The sequence below is a fragment of the Egretta garzetta genome, unplaced genomic scaffold, assembly GCF_000687185.1.
Source record: "Egretta garzetta isolate BGI_Z169 unplaced genomic scaffold, ASM68718v1 scaffold213, whole genome shotgun sequence".
Lineage (NCBI taxonomy): Eukaryota > Metazoa > Chordata > Aves > Pelecaniformes > Ardeidae > Egretta > Egretta garzetta.
The window spans coordinates 1,570,957-1,588,190 of NW_009259242.1; the positions used below are offsets into that span (position 1 = coordinate 1,570,957).

A 17,234-nucleotide genomic window follows, 5' to 3' on the forward strand; every position below is an offset into this window, starting at 1 on the left:
CTCCCTGGGGTCTCTCCCGTGGCACACAGAAAGGCAGCAGCCAGTTGCGAGTAGTGAGGGTGGCAGCTCTGCCTCACTGGGGATTTCTTTTGTGACCTTGGTAGAATACGTGACCAGGCTTTCTCAAAAATTACATCCCTTCCTGCTGCGTTTTGTTGACGTGTCTTTTAATTAATTCTGCTATTATGGATTCGATTTTCATGAGTGACAGAAGAAAAGTAACTTTTCTGAAAGTGAAATTGCAGCAGCTTTATTGAGCTCAGAAGTGGGGTCAGCACAGTCTGCTTTGATTAGGAACGTTTTCTTGATGAATTCTTATCAGAAGTGTTAAAAAGAATTTTTAAATTTAGGCTTTTAAATCAAATTTTTCAGACATAACATCAGTACTCATTGCACAGCTCCTACTGTGAGTCAGTGGCTCTCGCCCCCACCCACCTACAGGTGGGATTTTCTGGAGAGCTGAGCGTTGGCCGGTCCTATTGCACAGAAAGTTTTTGTTGCTATTTAGCAGAGAGAAGTTACCCTCTCTCATTTTTCTGGATGCTGCAGGCACCCAAGCATGGATTTGCAGGTAGGGGCTGAGGCTCCTTTCCATGCACCCTGGTGCAGCCCCAGGTGTGAGCAATCCCTTCCCAGCAGGGAGGGAAGGCAGCCCAGCTGGAGGAAGTTAAAGGTCCTTAGGATCGAGGCAGACTTGGGAGTAGGACCTTGATCTTTGGGCAGCCAGGGTGGTGGTGGTGACTGCTGGGCTGTTCTGCCTGTTCTATGGATATTGTTTGTGACAGGCTGGTGGTTTTGTCTTGGCAGTGGTTTGAGCTGGGAGCCCCGTTCCTGTGCGGTGGAGCAGGTCCCTCTGCACTGCACCAAGGGCTCCCTGGAATGGATGTACCCAGCATGAGCCCTGCATGTTGTTCTGGAGTCCGGCCTCTCCGGTGCCTGGCATACTGCTGTCTGCATTAAGCCTGCCAGTGACTTCCAGGGTGCCGGCATCTATGTGGAAAGTGCTGGGCAGCTGCATCTGGTGGTAAGCGAGGCAGAAGGGTCTCGACCCCACCGAGTGTCTTGCTTCAGTGCCTGCACACTGCAACGAGTGCCCCTCTTTCTGCAGGCCAGCCCACAGAGGGACATCAGCCACCAGATGGCCAGCTTCCAGAATGAGTGGCTGAGCAACCAGAGCACTGCTGGCCCCAACTTCAAAAAGATGGTACTGGTTGAAGGTAAGAGCAGGGCCAGCCTTGGGGCTCCACTGCTGGGGCAGATCCAAGGTGGTACCCGATATCTGTTGACCTTGCCATTGAGTCCCTAGTGATGGGAGCGGTGTCGGGATGAGGGGTTTGTCCTTGCAAGGGAGGTCCTTCTGCCAGCTCACTGGCTGGTCAGCGGGTGCGGTGTTTTCAGATTTCCACTGTGAGGGGCATCCTGTAGGCATGGCAGGGAAGATTGCGATATAAAAAGATGCTCTGTCTCTCCATTAGCAGCCAGCTTAGTCCTGGATGGATGCACTGTGGTCATGGGTGTCCCCAGCCCGTGGCAGTACCGACACTGGGAACACCTGAGTGGGTTTTAGGACCCTAAATCCCATGTTCAGAAGGGATTTAAATTCATGAGGAACCTGAGGCCTCAAGACAGTCACTGGAAATCAGACTGATCTTTAAAATGGAATGAGCCATCTAAATTGCTTGAAACTTCATTTACTTTTTTTTCCTATTCTTACACCAACATAATCCCACACCTAATAGTGCTTATCCCGCGCACACACGCACATTTATGTACCCAAGGAGCACTGAGGTTGAAGAGGGCTCTTTTCCATCCCATTTCTGAAAAAGCAGGACCCACCTACTGCTGTGCTTATTTCTTTGCTTCGGTTATATTTCCATAACAAGAATTTTGGTTTGCATCTGATCATAGTGCTCTTGAAGCTAGTAGTTCTGCCCCATTTCCTCTCGTAATTCAGTCCTTTAGCCATGAGACATAGTATAGTGTTGTAAGTAACTAACTTCTTTTTTTCTAGCTATGTGCTGTCCTTGTGCAATGTGGAACTTCTTACAGCCATTTGCAGCAGTGATTTTGGTAAGCTGACTAAATGGAAGTAATTCTGCCTTTATGCATTGATTATTTGGATTTATTTGCTGCTTTTCTTAAAATAACAGCATGACTGTGCTCTCTGATCCAAGAGAGAGAAACTAGCTGTGTGAAAAACATTTTGAATGGGGGGAAAAAATGAAACCTAGAAGGGAGAAGCTTTCTTTCAAGGTCTTCATTTCCTGCAGGCAGAAAGGTTATGATCTAAAACTGAACTGAAAGGAATTTTCACAAGTGTGCTGCTGGCTCTCGCACATAGCAAAGTCACATGCATGTAGACACACATATAGACAGGTTGTACGTGCTTGGTATGTTCCTTTTTATTCTGTTCATCCATTTTGGTTTTTTTTTTCCAATTATGAAAATGCCGTCTCTCTTTTCCCTCACAATTTGCACGCTTTCTAGCTCATTTTCTACAGAGGGAGTGAATTGTTTGTAACTCGGCTAAGGATTTCGGGTGGTTCAAACTTCCTTCAGTGACATACTGGTTAGGTTTTATGCCTTATGAGAAAACAGAGCAGTTAATATTTCATAAGATCAGAAATAATAAGAAATACTGATTCAATGGTGCATTAAAAGCTTTTTCCATTTTCTCTACTTAATAATGCAAAAATCAGTAGCACTACTGCTGTTTACATTTGGGCCAAATTTCTTCCAACATCAAGACTAAGGACGTTTACAGACGTGAGTAACAGTGGAGCAAAGCAGCTACTGTTTCCATTGGGATAAGATGGAAAATTTGAATCAGTGGAGAAGCAGTGAAGTAGTTGAAACGTAACGTAAGATCAGGTCATACGCTCTTTAATTTCAGTGGCTTTGCTAGTATGACAAGGTGGGCTGCCTTTATCACAGCAAGGAACTGTGGTAAGGTCAATGCGTTTTAATTTCGCCCTCTGGTGTTTTAAGCTCTGACAGCCTACGGTGATATTGTGGTTTTCCAAGTACTTAGTTTTGAGGGCAGCAAGCCATGTTTCTTCCCCTGGCATCTTACCTCACGTAATTTCTAAATTAACCATAGAGTCCTTTCTTTAGCCACAGTAGAATAAAAACTAAAGGGGATTAATCTTCCTTGCACTGGCGGTGTTAGTTTATGTATAATAGGAGCCAGCAGTTGCATTTATGTGCTCATTTTAGACTTCTCAGACAACAAGAGGTTGAACAGACAGAAGCAAAACATGTTATGGAAGCAGTTTATAATGCCCACTGCTTCATTATGTGTGTGATTGAACGTATCCCAAGTTCGCCCACACTGCTTTATTTGCCCCCCTCACAAAAGAACAGGCAGAGACCAATTGTACTGAGGGCATGAAGCGTTCAAACCAGCAAAAACTAAGCCAATTTATAAAGATAGAAAGGTGGATTGGGAATAAGAGAGGTGAAGAACAGTAGCAAGGAGTTTAAGCCACAGCTGACCATAGTTCTTGCTTAATGGTTAGAGTCAGCATTTTCCATAAAGCAGCAATCATCCGTGTAAGATCTGTTCTGTTCCTTGTTCGCTCCATAGATGATAAAACCTTTCAAGAGAGTCCTAGATATCCTAAAGGAGACGTAATCAGTATGATTCCAGAATTCTATTACAGGAAGTTCCACATCCCAGGAGTTTGTCATTCTATGTTCAAGAACCATAGAGAAGAGAAAGCATCTTTTATAGCACAAACTCTTCATTCAGTTGTTTCTCAAAAATTCTGTGGAATTTCCTCTTTTCGAGATGGATAGGTAGGGCCAGGCAGCCTTACAAAAGCACTGTGATTCATGTGTACAGGGAATAGATACCTAAAAATAAAGTAAGGATGTGAAAAGCATCTTCGTGTTCATCTTCATGGAGGTTTTTGGGTTTGTTTGGGTTGTTTTTTTTTTCAATCTTTAGGGATCAATTTCTCCAACTCTGCATACACAAAAATCGGGTCAGAAGGGGTTAAATACTATCACTGTTTCATATATGGAGAGTTGAGGCAATGAGAGAGTTGTTGGTGGAATTTGGGTTCCAGTTCTCATTAGTGCCAACTTTAAGATTTGAGCTAGACCTAGCATGGGGAAGGGGGGACCTAAGTTATAGTCAAAACACATTTTTGAACAACTGCAAGCAAGCAAGTGACCTTCTTTCTTTATTGTGGTTGAATTTAAGTCAAGCAATTATATCTACTGAGGAAAACTTGTTGAACATTTTCCCCTTCGACACTGCAAGTTTAAGTCTCTTTCAGCCTCTTCCAGAAAGGAAGTGAAGCTTTTTCCGTAACCCTTCTGATCTGTAACATTTCATAAAGCAGCAGGGCTCTTTATGCACTAAATCATCTATTCTTTGCTGGACTTGTGCCTGATGTGTAGATAGAGAATCAAAAGAGGAACAGGATGTTTCTCCCACTCACTGAGAGACAAAAGAATGGCAAGAATCCGAGTCTTCAAATTACTGGCCCAACACCATGAAGTAAAGGTTTGTGGATAGATACTGTGGGCTAAGTCATCTTGATTGATTTGAATGAGCTTTTGCCTGCTTACCCCAAAGTGGATTTGGTCCTTTTTCAATGCAGCTGGTCTTTTCCTCACATCTACCTTGCCTTTTCTGTGTAGTTTCAAATGCACTGAATTTTCAACACACCATTCTGAAGGAAATTAATTATATGAGTACAGGCTTATTCCCCTTTGTTAGACGTTTGAATCATTCACTCCCTTTCTTCAATTCTATTATTATTTTTAAGGTAAACATTTCAATATTTTTCACTGAAATGTAAGCTCAACTTTTGTGTCAAACAAAAGGGTAAGAACTCTGTATAAGAAAGTAGGATGATAACTCTTCTGTCACAGTGTGAAATGGCGAAGTTGTGGCTTTCAGAGACCTTGAGAGTTCTAGTGGGAAGGCATAAGAGCTGTGTGCCAGTCTCAAAATCGGAGGTTTATGCCGAGCTTTGCCACTGACTCAAGCATATAAATACCTTCTGCTGACAGTGAGAGAGCCCATGTTTTAACACCTCTTCTAGGTGTTCTCAGGCATTCTGCACTGAGATTTGTGTGCTTAACTTCAACATGGGAAGAGGAATAGTTTTCTCTTTTTCTGTCCTTGACCAAGAGTCTATCTTTTCTCCCCTTTTAATGATTTTGATCTCATTCTGTTGAAATCTAGCGAGGCTTCCAAAATAGTCATGGAGAGTCAGAGTCAAGAACGTTTATAGTTTTTCTAAATGATTTTCTTCATTTCAAAGTCATAAGTTTTGGTTTCAGTACAGTGCAGTGATTTACTTTTGCAAGAATGATATTCCTGACTCCAGAAGAGAAACTGTTAACACTTCATTAAAAAGTACTGCTGATAATTTGATTTAAAACTTTGGTTTTGACTTTGTACAAATGGAACCATACATGAATTACTTCGTTGCAGTCAGGAGAATAGAAGTAGGATTTGCAGGATCAGGCCTCTAAGGCACAACATTGCTTTACAGACAAATGTGGAAACTCTCTCTAAATTGGGGGGAAAATCTAACTCTAAAGCAAAAAAAATTCCTTTCTTCCTCCACCAAGAACTACTTGATTTTTAAAATGGAATGTAGGTGTTGTAGAAAGTACAAATTCTTTTCTTATGTTGAAAAACATTAAGGAATTTAATACAAACACAGACAAAATACAACTAACTTGCCTCCTTACAGTTCTCTTGAACTAATTTAGGATCAAGAATTGCTTATGATGGTATTTTCACCTAAATTATCTGCCTCTTTTCAATTAGCTTTTATTATTTTAATGGTGGCTCTTCCCACCCTTCCTTAGTGCTTTGGCCAGACTCACATAATTGCCTATATTTTATGTAAATGGAATTGCTACACCATAAAATTATATACATATGTGTCTAGCACACAAAGTCCAGTAAATGATGTGAATAAACCCATTATTTTCAATGTAATGCCCTGGGAAATGGGTCTGACGGACATGAGCCCATGGCAAGGCCTGGAAAAAAACAAGGAGCAGCCTGACAGGCCACAATTAACTGACTTTTGAAATAATTCCTTTTTTTCACTGTTCTACTTGGCTGAGCAAGATTCACAAATTGCTGTCTTGAACTTTTTAATGGGACAAAATAGCTGCCAATGAAAGTCTAAATGACATGAACTTTAAATAGGAGTCAAAACATGTCACGGTGTGGTCATTGCATTAGCTGATGTATGGATTAGTTGAGAAGTAGCAGCCACTTAATTGGGAGGGAATCGGAGAACTGGGTATAGAAACACAGTCTGTTAAACACTAGCCAAATACGACTTTATTTTAGGAAGAGAAACAAGAATTAGGAAACATCTTGATAAATGTTTTCACATATGTTCCCACAGAATATGATTTGGAGTCCAAATCTGTTGTTTCATTTGCTGTGAAAAAGTGATCACAAAGCTAGATCAACAGGAAATTATGTTAGCAAGTAAGAAAACAGACCTTGTATCAGTAACGAGCATGCTGACTTCCCTGGGGTTTCAGTAGCTGCTCAAGACCCAGGCTGTAGTCACAGTCAAGTTTATACAGGCTCAAAATCTCTGTCTGTCTTTGGAAACTGAGGCCAAACTCTGGCAGACCTAAGTAAGTGACCTCTTAATCCCAGGGACATCATGGGACAAGTAAGTAGTGAAGATGAGGATTTTTTTTCCCCCTTAGTTTTTGTACTGCCTACCACTGCTTATCAAGCAGTACCGTTGTCTGACTCTCTGGGAACTCTTCAGCGAGTTTATTCCCCAAAACCTTCATCAGCCTAACTCACTTGAAGACCTTTAAGTTGTAACTTGTTTTGTGGGTGCCTTTGTTTTGGCTAATTTTTAAGTCTATTGAGCCACCAGAGCAGCTCCCTGTTGAGCTGCTTTCCACTGGCCGCAAGGGGAGGCAGCAGCTTGCAAACCACAAACCCTTTAGTTTGATTTTACTCAGTAATATTAGGAATCATCACCCATTGCTGCTTCTAGATGTAACTTAAACTGGCAGATGCTGGGCGTCGCCCAAGGCTTTCTTAAGCAATTCCATTACACATACCGAGTCCTTAGCTTCCTCCAGCTGATGACCATGGTTTTGCTTACCTGAAAGGCTCTCCAGTTTCGTTTACTGGATAGGATGTTCCCCTCATCCTCGGCTGGGATGCAATGTTACTGGTAAAGGGTGCATAGCTCATGTGAAGGAGATAATTTAGGACTGCATTTGGCAGTCTAGAGGATACCACAGCCTATGCAGCTCTCCTCCTTTTCTCTCTTCTCCAGTTCTTGTATAACTCAGTAAGTTATGCAGTAAAATACCTGTTATTTGTACACTATAGCATCTTTATTTCTGCCTTCCTTACTGCTTGCTTCAACTCTGAGCACAGAAGAAAACATTTACAGTTAGGGTTAACCGTGAATATTTATTGAGTTCAAAAGGCCACTATTCATTCACTTTACAGCTGAAAAGATCAACAACAGTTTCTAAAACCATTACAGGCAGAGTCATAAAACAGATGGCATAAAATTCATGTCTGTTGCCCTAACAAGGATGTCTAGCTGACACATCTATATGAAGTAACATACAGTATACATACTGAAGTACATGGCTGATATATCAGTACAATCAAGAGGTTTATAACTACATAAGTGTTTATTTTTCTAATAAGTATTTTCATCAGTATTTTACTGATGTGCTTCATTGAAGAAAAGATTAAATTTAAACAGATTAGTTTCTCCATTTACTCTCACTTGTATATTAATATGCAAATCATTCCATACCCTCTTGGCTTTATTAACACCAGAATTATTTCTTTTCCTAGGCTGGATAAATTGGGTTCTTTTTAGTATTAAAGAGAGAAGAATAGCAGATACACACATGTATGTTAATATTTTGGTTAAAACCAGTAGACCTTAGATAGTTACTGACAGAGTAAAAACACTTCAGTTACGCTAAAGAGGCTAAATATTGAACCAGTATTTATCATGCTGTAACTAGTATTTTTTCTAACATATAGCACCCCAATGTTTTGATATATCCAAGATATCTAAAGCTAACCAAAACAACAGTTTTCAGAAGTGCAGCATTTCAGTTACGTGTTTCAAATTTCAGTCCAAATTAACAGAAACTCATTCTATCATTCCTAGTCATTCATAGCACAAAAGAAAACAAACAAAAAAAGAGAATCAGGAATACAGTGGCAGGCTTGTTTCACTGCCTGTGGTAATCCAGAACACCTGATGTGTTTTATACTGTTGGTCACACACCAGTGTCACATTTAAAGAATCCCACCTTGTCCAACGTGGCAGAATAAAAGCTGCTCTTTACTTTGCTTGAGTATCACTCCAGACTATGGCTAAAGAAGCCCATAGACTTAAGAGTTAATATTGACACCCCTTTAAAGTCAAGAAGCATGCAATAGAGAATGTGGACTTTCTCCACTGCAGAAACCACCGGTGTGCTTTTTTTCCCCTCATGAACAAGGTGACAGAGTACTCCTTCAGCATGCTACTGAGTGGATCTGCAGCCCTGCGTTACAGCCAGGCAGCTAAAGGGACAGGATTTCTCAGAGGAAACAGCTCTTGTCCCTCACAGCTGAAAAACTGAAGTGCAGAGACAAAAAAAAAAAACCAACCCCAAACTGTTGGCTCCTAGCAGGGCATATCCTCCCTCAGCACCTTTTGAATTAGTAGTTTTAGTGCTGACTGTGCTTTGGAAAGCTGAGACTCTTGAGATAATACAACTACTCCAGAGACAGCCATGGCACTTTTAGGTCCACCATTGATTCCATATCCTATTCCAGCCAAAGAAATGGAAGAGTCTTATCAGACTTACGCTATCCTTGACAAAGTACTGAGTTTACAAACCAGGTAAAAGTAAAGACACCAAGTCTGAATTCCTGCAAGTCTCTCTCTAAAGCACTTTGGCTGATGTGAAATGTAGTCACAGAGGTTCCTTTGAGCCTTCCAACAATTCCCATCTAAACTGCCAGCAGTAGCTTTGTGGTTTATTTCACAGAGTCCCATAAGAGAGAATGTTACAAATCAAAGTCCAGGAAGCCTCTCATGCGAGCTTCCTGGTTCTCCATAGGCTACTACAAGAGCTAGCATGGTAAGTCCAGAGGCATCAACAAGATACAGGCCCAATAACTATGAGATCCAAATACCTTGATTGCCTACTGATTGTTTTAAAGTTGTAAGAAAGAAATGCAGAAGTGCAGATTCCTCTGTACATGGCGAGGACGTCTGAAGACATACCACAACCCAAAGCAGAGAACACCAGGAGAACTAAAAATCCATTTCAGTAGGAATGGGAGTATATTCTCCTCTGTGCTAATTCCCTGTATGTTTCAGAAGTCTCGCCTGCCTGCCTGCAGGCTTCACACAGAGAGGAAGCAGCATTTTCTATGTACTGTGTACACCGTCTCGGGACTCCTCAAATCAGAATCCCAATAACATACAGGAGATCCAGTTTCTACCACCTGAAAACTAAAGATACACCAGCAGAGAATATCCTGCCTCACAAAGAGGAAAAGCTTTATGACAGCAGACCCTGCTTTAAGTGAACAGCGCATTTATGCTCCCCATGCAAGCCAAAAATGTACTCCCTAAAGTCCTCAGTACACAAAAAAACCCACTGAAGAGCCATCAGTGTGAAGATATGAAGCACGTTCTGGGTCAGAACATGAGACAGAATGCTTCATCCCACAAACTGTATTATTACCGGGTGCACACTACTGCCCTGCAGGATGTCTTCCTGAAGACACTCTGGCATATTCCCAGTCTCTGAATTGATGTAATTTATTTCCTGGTGATTCTGACACCATTTCTTATCCATCGACTCTCAAAGTCTCTGCATTTCCCTTCTGATGAGATTTGTCACACTGGCTTTTGTAACTTTGTGTTCTAAGTCCTGAACTTCCTGATTTTAATAGTTCATTCTGTGCCATCTCATGGCACCAAACACTGAGAACACATATATTGCAAATCCTGACTACAGAAAACAGTCTGTGAATAGAGAAAAACACAACACCGAGACCTACCTCAAAGCCTGGAACCTGAATTTGCCAAGGAATTCTTCCTGTTTCTTTCTCAGTGGGGTTATTGCTACTTGTGAAACACATTTAGACCTAAAAATCAACTCTGCGGATCCTTTACAGCAAACCACAGAAGCCACAGTCGCTATTGAAGACATTTAACAACGGTTCATATCTTAACTTTGCTTTTAGAAGGACAAACAAGGTCTTTGCAAAACCTTTCATCATAGTTTTTGCTATTATCAATGTTTTACTAAATCACTATGTAAAGGCTTCAGCAATTCAGACCAAAGAATCGGCAGATTTCCCAAACTGCTTAAAAGAACTAATAATTTTTGTCTCAAGCAAACAATCTTCACGACTGCTTAGACTAAGACATACAAAGAGCTGCTGCAGGACTGATTATCTGCATGTAAGTACTTAGCTGAACTAAATTAAGATACGAGACCTTACTGTTTCATTTGGCAGAGAGAGAGAACAGTGCCACTGGAAAATAACCAGAAGGCAGGGTACAGGGCTTCAGTAAACTGGGTTTTGAATTTATAGATCAAGTTATGCTTCTCCCCAACAGCTGTGAAAATCACAAACCCTCCCTCGCAGTGGAGCAGCACACCAATCTTGGTAGCCTTCACATTGGGTAAGCACTTTTCAACATCATTATGCCAGGATGATATTTTGGAATTAAACCACTCAATACACCAAGAACTGCTGTTCCTCCCCAGGCGGCTCTCTGGCCCCTGCCGGTCCATGCTGCCATAGCAGATGCCAATGCCGCAGAAGTTGTTCTGTTGCAGTTCCACTTCCCAGTAGTGGATGCCTCTCTTGAAGCACTGGAACCCCAGTACTTGGGAACAATCGGTGAAGCGCTGAGGGTGGTGGTTATAATTCAGGGGGGTGTCTGAGACAGACATCTTGGTATACCTCTCAGACAGAATCACTTTGTTATGAGCTGTGTTGTAATCCAGCGTGATGTTAGCAGCATCTGCAACGACACAAATTGTTTGAAGGTACTGAAGAGCAAAGCACTTACTTGTACCATCCTGCCTAGGCACTCATTCCTCTCCATGTTTATCTCCCTGCTGTGCTGTCCTCCACAGGGCAGGCAGTTCTTAGGGCCACAGTAATAGCTGCTGGGTTCAACTGCAGCACTGTGTTACACAGCAGGCAAATGGAGAGCATGTTTTTTTCCTTCCTGCATCCCCTTGGGATTCCTTCACCACCCAAATATATGCTGGCAGAAGAAAGGGATTGCTGATCTGGCAGTGAAAGGTATACCATATGGTATACCATCTGGTATAGCATCTTAAGCAGGCCATCATGGGCTTGCATAAAAGCCTGCCTTTCATATCAAAGGAAAACCCAGTGCGATACATCGTATTTCTAGGCTACCCTAATGCAGTCATTTTGGGGGAAGCCAAAGCCATTACTGAGAAGACTTCCTTTACCTTTGTAAAGATACATGAATACCAAAGACAAATTTTATACATCTGGCAAAAGAACCACTTAGAAACCTCCTTCCCCGTTCCTCCCAAAAATTTACTTCATTTGTAACAACCAGTGGATAACCTACTAAGGTAACTAGACCCCCTCAAAAGTATTTTTGTCATTAACTACAGAGGGCATAAACCAACAGTGCAATAAGTGCAGAAAGTTCATCTTTAAGTAGTGTAACATTGGGTGTCTTACACTGCAAAAGCTCCTCTCTGGATTTCTTCAGAAAGCTGTCAATAAGCTCTTTAAGCTCTTTAGTTGAAGGGGCAGCTGCAGCATTTACTGTTCCTGTGGTTGGTGCTGTGTCGACAGAAGAAAAGAGAGTGAGGCCCGTTGGGAAGAACCCCTGCGTGCTTAACAGTCACAGACACCCTCAGGCCAGAGTGGACCTCTTGAGGCTATCTGGTTTAGCCTGTTCCATGCAGGTTTAACTTCAGTATTAGCTCAGGTTGCTCACAGTCTTGTCAAGTTTTGAAAATCCCCTGTTGTCTCTGGGCAATCCTTTCAGTGCTTGATCGCTCTCAGCAAGAGCCTTCTCAGAGCAAGAGTTAAACTTTTGCTTAATACACCAATACAAGTAACCATCTACTTATCTTTTCAGGAGCAGTCAGTGAAAGTTAGAACAAGTATGCTGAAAGTTTGGACTCACCGACTTTAATAGGTTTCTTTTTCTCCTCTGGAAGGGGGGGAAAAAAAAAAAAGTGAACCATGAGTTCTACTAAGACTGAAAAGCCACCAACAGACTATGCCACCTCTAACACCATCATCATGGCTCTTCTGAAGCTGCAGCAGTAATTAAGCTGACAGTCCAGCATGTTGAAGCCATGTACAAATACACCCATACTGTAAAGCTACACATGAAGCATAATGTACTATCTGCTTCCTATTTCACAGGGCCACAAGCCTGGAAGGAACTTCATCTCTACTGCAGGACACAGCGCATTAGGGCAAGCGGTAACAAGCCTGTTCCCACGCAGCATAAACTACTCCCTTTCTTTTTACAACAAATCTTCTAGTCCAGCAACAGGAGCTACAAATTCATTCAACTCCAGCAATCCACAGCAGACCCCATTTGGTGCTCCATGCTCAGGATGTGTGGATGGAAAAGACCACATGTCAAGAGCTCAGTGAAAGTAACAGAAGTAGTTTCTTAACACTTGGATTTATTTCAAAAAGAGAATATGGAAGATCTTCTGAACAGGCCAGAGTGCCATATTAATACCAGTATCTGGACAAAACAACACTGAAAGGTGTCAGTATAACCTGCCACAAGACTGTCTCCATCACCCCAGCCTGAGACTAAGTGAGACACAGCCAGCAGAATGTTTGAGTAAGGCTCCTATTAATCACCACTTACTGGTATCTGCCTCCACTGGGGAAGTGGCTTGAATCTGGGGAAGGATTTTGTCTTTGTGGGTATGATCTTTCAAGGCGGGGGAGAGAAAAAAAACAGAACATGAAGAGCTCATAAGCAGCATACATACAACACCCATCAAACAAGCCAACAGATGTTTAGTACAAAAGGAAAAAAAAAAAACAAAACCTCCAGGAACCAGAGGGCGGGGAGGCTCTGCTTTGCTTTACAGCCTGCGCTGACACTACAGGTGCACACTGAGGCTAACGCACCATTGTATCTCTGCAGCTTGCTGCTTCACAGCTCATGAGGCATCCGTCACTAAAATACCAAAAATACCCTCCCTTTCCCATGCCCAAGTGCTCACTACAGATAATCACTGCATCACCGCTAGAGCAAACAGCTCTTGGGTAACTGCTTGAATTCTTATTTAATGGTAAAACCATAGTTAGAAGAGGATGACGTTCTTTAGTACTTACGTGGTGCTGGAAGCTTTTTTCCAACAAAGGTTTTGTTTGCAGAAGCCACTGGAAGGGGCTTAGTTTTCCCAGCTGGTACTTTTACTGCAATGGTGATATTTTACGTTATGGTTTGTATTGCCAGGAACAGTAACACATGAGCAAGGACATTTTTCACTCTTATTTTTCAGTCGTGAATAGAACTGAAGTGATACTCAGCAGAGATGGAAGCTGCATAGAAGATACCCATGCCCCAGTCCAAAAGATGTTTTTGCTTAACCTGGCAGGCAGGGCTTTGTTCTACAACACTTGTATGATCAGCACCTTTACAGTTGAGTAACCATAGTCCTATCACTCAAAAGGGTTTTATGTCTCCCCTCAAATCCACATCCTAACTGCATCCAACCCCAATACAGAATAAAAACATAAATTACTGTAAAGAATGAAGGCTGAGCTGTGCCAGAAGGGCATAGTATCACAATAATCATCAGCTTGTCCAAGTATACATAAAAGTTAAGAGACACTGGCACACTTTTTTCTCCTAGTTTAGGCCAGACTATAGCACTTTTTTGGAAATGGAGGACCACAGAAGTTGGAAGACAATTTATATTAACCAACTGTATTTGCTGCGCTTTATTTTTTTTTTAATTATATTTGGATTGGAGGGGGAAGATGTCTCATTTGAACTCAAAGCAAAGGCAGAAAATGTCACTTCTCCTGGTGATACAGTACCTTCTGGTCTTTTCTCCCTCCACTGAGTCACTGAAAGTTTCACCGTGTCTTTAAGGTTAATGGCAGACTCGTAAGTGGAATGTATCAAGTTTTGGTTCATTTCAATTACAGGGATGAAAGCGTCTTTTGCTGACATCCGTTGCAGCGCTGCTGCCCTCTGAAATGTGAAATAGAAGATCACATGAAGACCACCTTGTGTAGCAGACATAGAAAAATACAAGCAAGTTACTTTAAATGGGGCGGGGTTTGTGCATTTATCTCTAAATCAAAGGAGCAAAGGCTACAGTCAGACATGACCCATCACAAAATTTCAGCAGCAACCCATAGGCATTAATTCTCAACCGAGATCTGAAGCAGTGAGAAATATCTACTAGATAATGCCACGACATGGAGGTGCAACGCCTCATGGAGATGAATTCGCTCACTCACTGGCCCCTCTGCTTGTGGCAGAGGCTGAACTGGGGGGAGCTACCAGACACCACTTCACTACAGCGCTCTTTCGTTGAGATTTGTGTACTTATCAGCACATCCTTTTATAGCAGGTTCTTGCACATGACTGCATTATCATTTGACTGAAAGCATCTGGAGAGCAGGACTACCACAGTGGGTTTTTATGATTCTGCCTTCTAGAAACATGAAAAGCTGGATTCACATCTAAAGGACGTATTACCTTCAAAAACAGAATGTCATCGCTTTCAGTCAGTGCCATCTCAATCTGATCTCTGAGAGATTGTATTTCATTCTTCTTACTTCCCAGAACACCGTAAACATAATCAAACTTATTGGACACTCTTTTTTCTTCATCTGCAATTACTTTTAAGGACTGATTTTCTCTTTCTTCAATTAAAGCTTTAATTTCTGAAAACTCACTTCTGATCAAATCTTTCTTTCTGGAAGCTGTCTCCTGGAGCGGACAAGAACAGAAAGACACTGGTTTCAAAAGAACAGCTTGTGGACAAAGTATTGCTTTCTACTACTACAGGCCTTTCAGGAACACGTAGGCTTCAATTGCTTAAAACAGGCCATAGAAAAGCCATGTATTTCTGTGCAGTTTCGAAAGAAAACTCACTTACTCCCAAGAAAACAGGCCAGTTGCCAGCCTCCAGACCCCTTGGCCATGCCATCTGGCAGTTACCAACACTGGGACAGGGCTGTGCCACTGCCAGGACACCGCACACCCACTTGCACGGCTGTAGCTCTTTCTGCCTCCAAGGTTCTGGCATCTCTGATTAACATGAAATAATTTGTCATCCTCCGGGAGATGTTGCAGAGGAGCACAGAAGCACTACCCCGGCAGCTTTTCAGTTTCTTGGTCTCTACTTCAGAAAGGATGGTACAAGTGAGATGTAGCTGATCCCACCATCAGCACAAACAGCAACCCCAACCATCCGCTACGAGCAAGGATTAGTTGCGGTAATTTATGAGGAAGAGACATCCCAGCTTTCATCGCTGGTGCAGCCCTTACAGCTCACAAATCCTTTAGCTTGGGCTGTGCAGATACGCACTTTCTGGTGCCACAGGCAAGGACAGGTTTGAGCCCCGTTATGGGTCAGGTGTGTCACGGTGGTTGGGTCACTCCCATCTCCCACAGAGCCACCTGGCTCTGCCAAAATGCCTCTTTTCTGTTCCTTCCCAATAACATCTTCTCCAGCCAATGCCAGCTCAATACTACAGGCATTGCCACAAGAGCACAAGCATCAACACCATGCAGTGGCCAGCGTCTGCCAAGCAACCTGACAGCATTTTGAACAGTTACCCACTTACAGCAGTTTGGCTTTGGTTTGTTTTCACAGTGCTCATCGCTCGAGCAGCTTTCTCAATCTGGTTATGCAGCTCCATCAGTCTCTTCTTCAGCGCCGACTGCAACAGAAGAGATCAGAAAGTATTTCAGAGAAGCATTGCCGTGGCTGCTCTCAGTCATGCTCACTAAGAATCGTATTTACAGAAAGTTTTAAATAACCTAAAACCTACTGCTCCTTAAGCCGTACAGGATGTAAAATTCTCTCCTGCACATATGGTTTGTGCAGCCAGCACCCTCCCAACAGCAAGACGCACACTGCTGACTCACTCTTTTGGTAAGGACTGAGCGCTTTCATCAGCACAGCAGCTCCCAGTGCGAAGAATAAACTTTGTTAGCTCCCAGGTTGGACTTTGGGCAGTAGGCTAACACGACTGTTCACCCCTCTCGTTTTAATTGAGAATTTTATTGCCCAGATATGAATTACCTATTCCTTTAGTCTGCTAAACTAAATCAGGAGGACTTCTGAGGGTAAGCAGTATATACACTTGCTGAACAGATGGGAGGTTGGCCACCTAAACTTTTCAAGCGTGCTTTACTTATCTACCCTCTGATTTTCAGCTGCGCTGTAAGATAGGAAGTCCAGGTTTCCTTCCATTTTGCTCCATGGAGAACTTGCGCCTAGCTTTTATCTACGTGCTAAAGCTCTCACTAGGCTACTTAAGAAGCCAGGAGCAATGTCTGTCAGCAGTCCCTCAGTCGGCCTGTGGTAAGGCCACACAAGAACCCCGTGCAGCGGCAGAGGCTCGGAGTTGAGGGAGGCCTCACCAGTCAGCCCAGCTCAAGACAGCAGCTGGCTGTCAACCCCACTATAGCACCTTCCCAGGCCCCCAGAGCACAGTCTTGGAGAGAGGAGGAAAATGCAAGGAACGACTCCGAAGACATGCTCAAGCTCACGTCAGAGGGCGGATAACAGTTTGCCAAGGGCAGACAGGAGATTTACAGTCCAGGGCTTGGTCCAGCCTCCCCCTGGCACTCCACCGCCCGCGACCCCAGCACCCAGGGACCCACCAGGCCCCAGGGGAGCAGCAAAGGGGAGCTCCGGGATGCCCCTCAGAGGGTGCTCCAGCCCCAGGCAGGGCCGGCCCCCCCTGCCGCTCACCTCGGCGTTGGCTTTGGCCACCTGCAGGGGGCTGGTGTGACACAGCTTGTGCTCGAGGAGGCAGAGGGAGCAGATGCAGCTGCTGTGCTGGCTGCAGAAGAACTCGAAGAGCTTGTTGTGCTGCGGGCACTTGCGCTGCTGCAGGTCGCGCAGGGGCGGGCAGAGCTGGTGGTCGCGGAAGGCAGGGCTGTCCTGGTGCGGCCGCAGGTGCTCGGAGCAGAAGGAGGCGGTGCAGGTCAGGCAGGTCTGCG

The 17,234-nt window shown here is 43.3% G+C and overlaps 1 protein-coding gene and 1 pseudogene across 1 annotated transcript; one reads left to right on the forward strand and one right to left on the reverse strand.

Annotated features, from left to right (window-relative positions):
- Positions 1-2,093, forward strand: part of LOC104123745 — a 4,374-nt pseudogene extending 2,281 nt beyond the window's left edge.
- Positions 2,094-8,682: 6,589 nt separating this feature from the next.
- Positions 8,683-17,232, reverse strand: TRIM25 (tripartite motif containing 25; the record flags this gene model as incomplete). The annotated part of the gene is made up of 9 exons (XM_035891623.1): positions 8,683-11,030; positions 11,735-11,839; positions 12,189-12,215; positions 12,897-12,962; positions 13,373-13,456; positions 14,084-14,240; positions 14,754-14,987; positions 15,848-15,943; positions 16,984-17,232. Coding segments are annotated over 9 exons (1,551 nt in total), but the record flags the coding sequence as incomplete, so codon positions are not given.
- Positions 17,233-17,234: the final 2 nt, after the last annotated feature.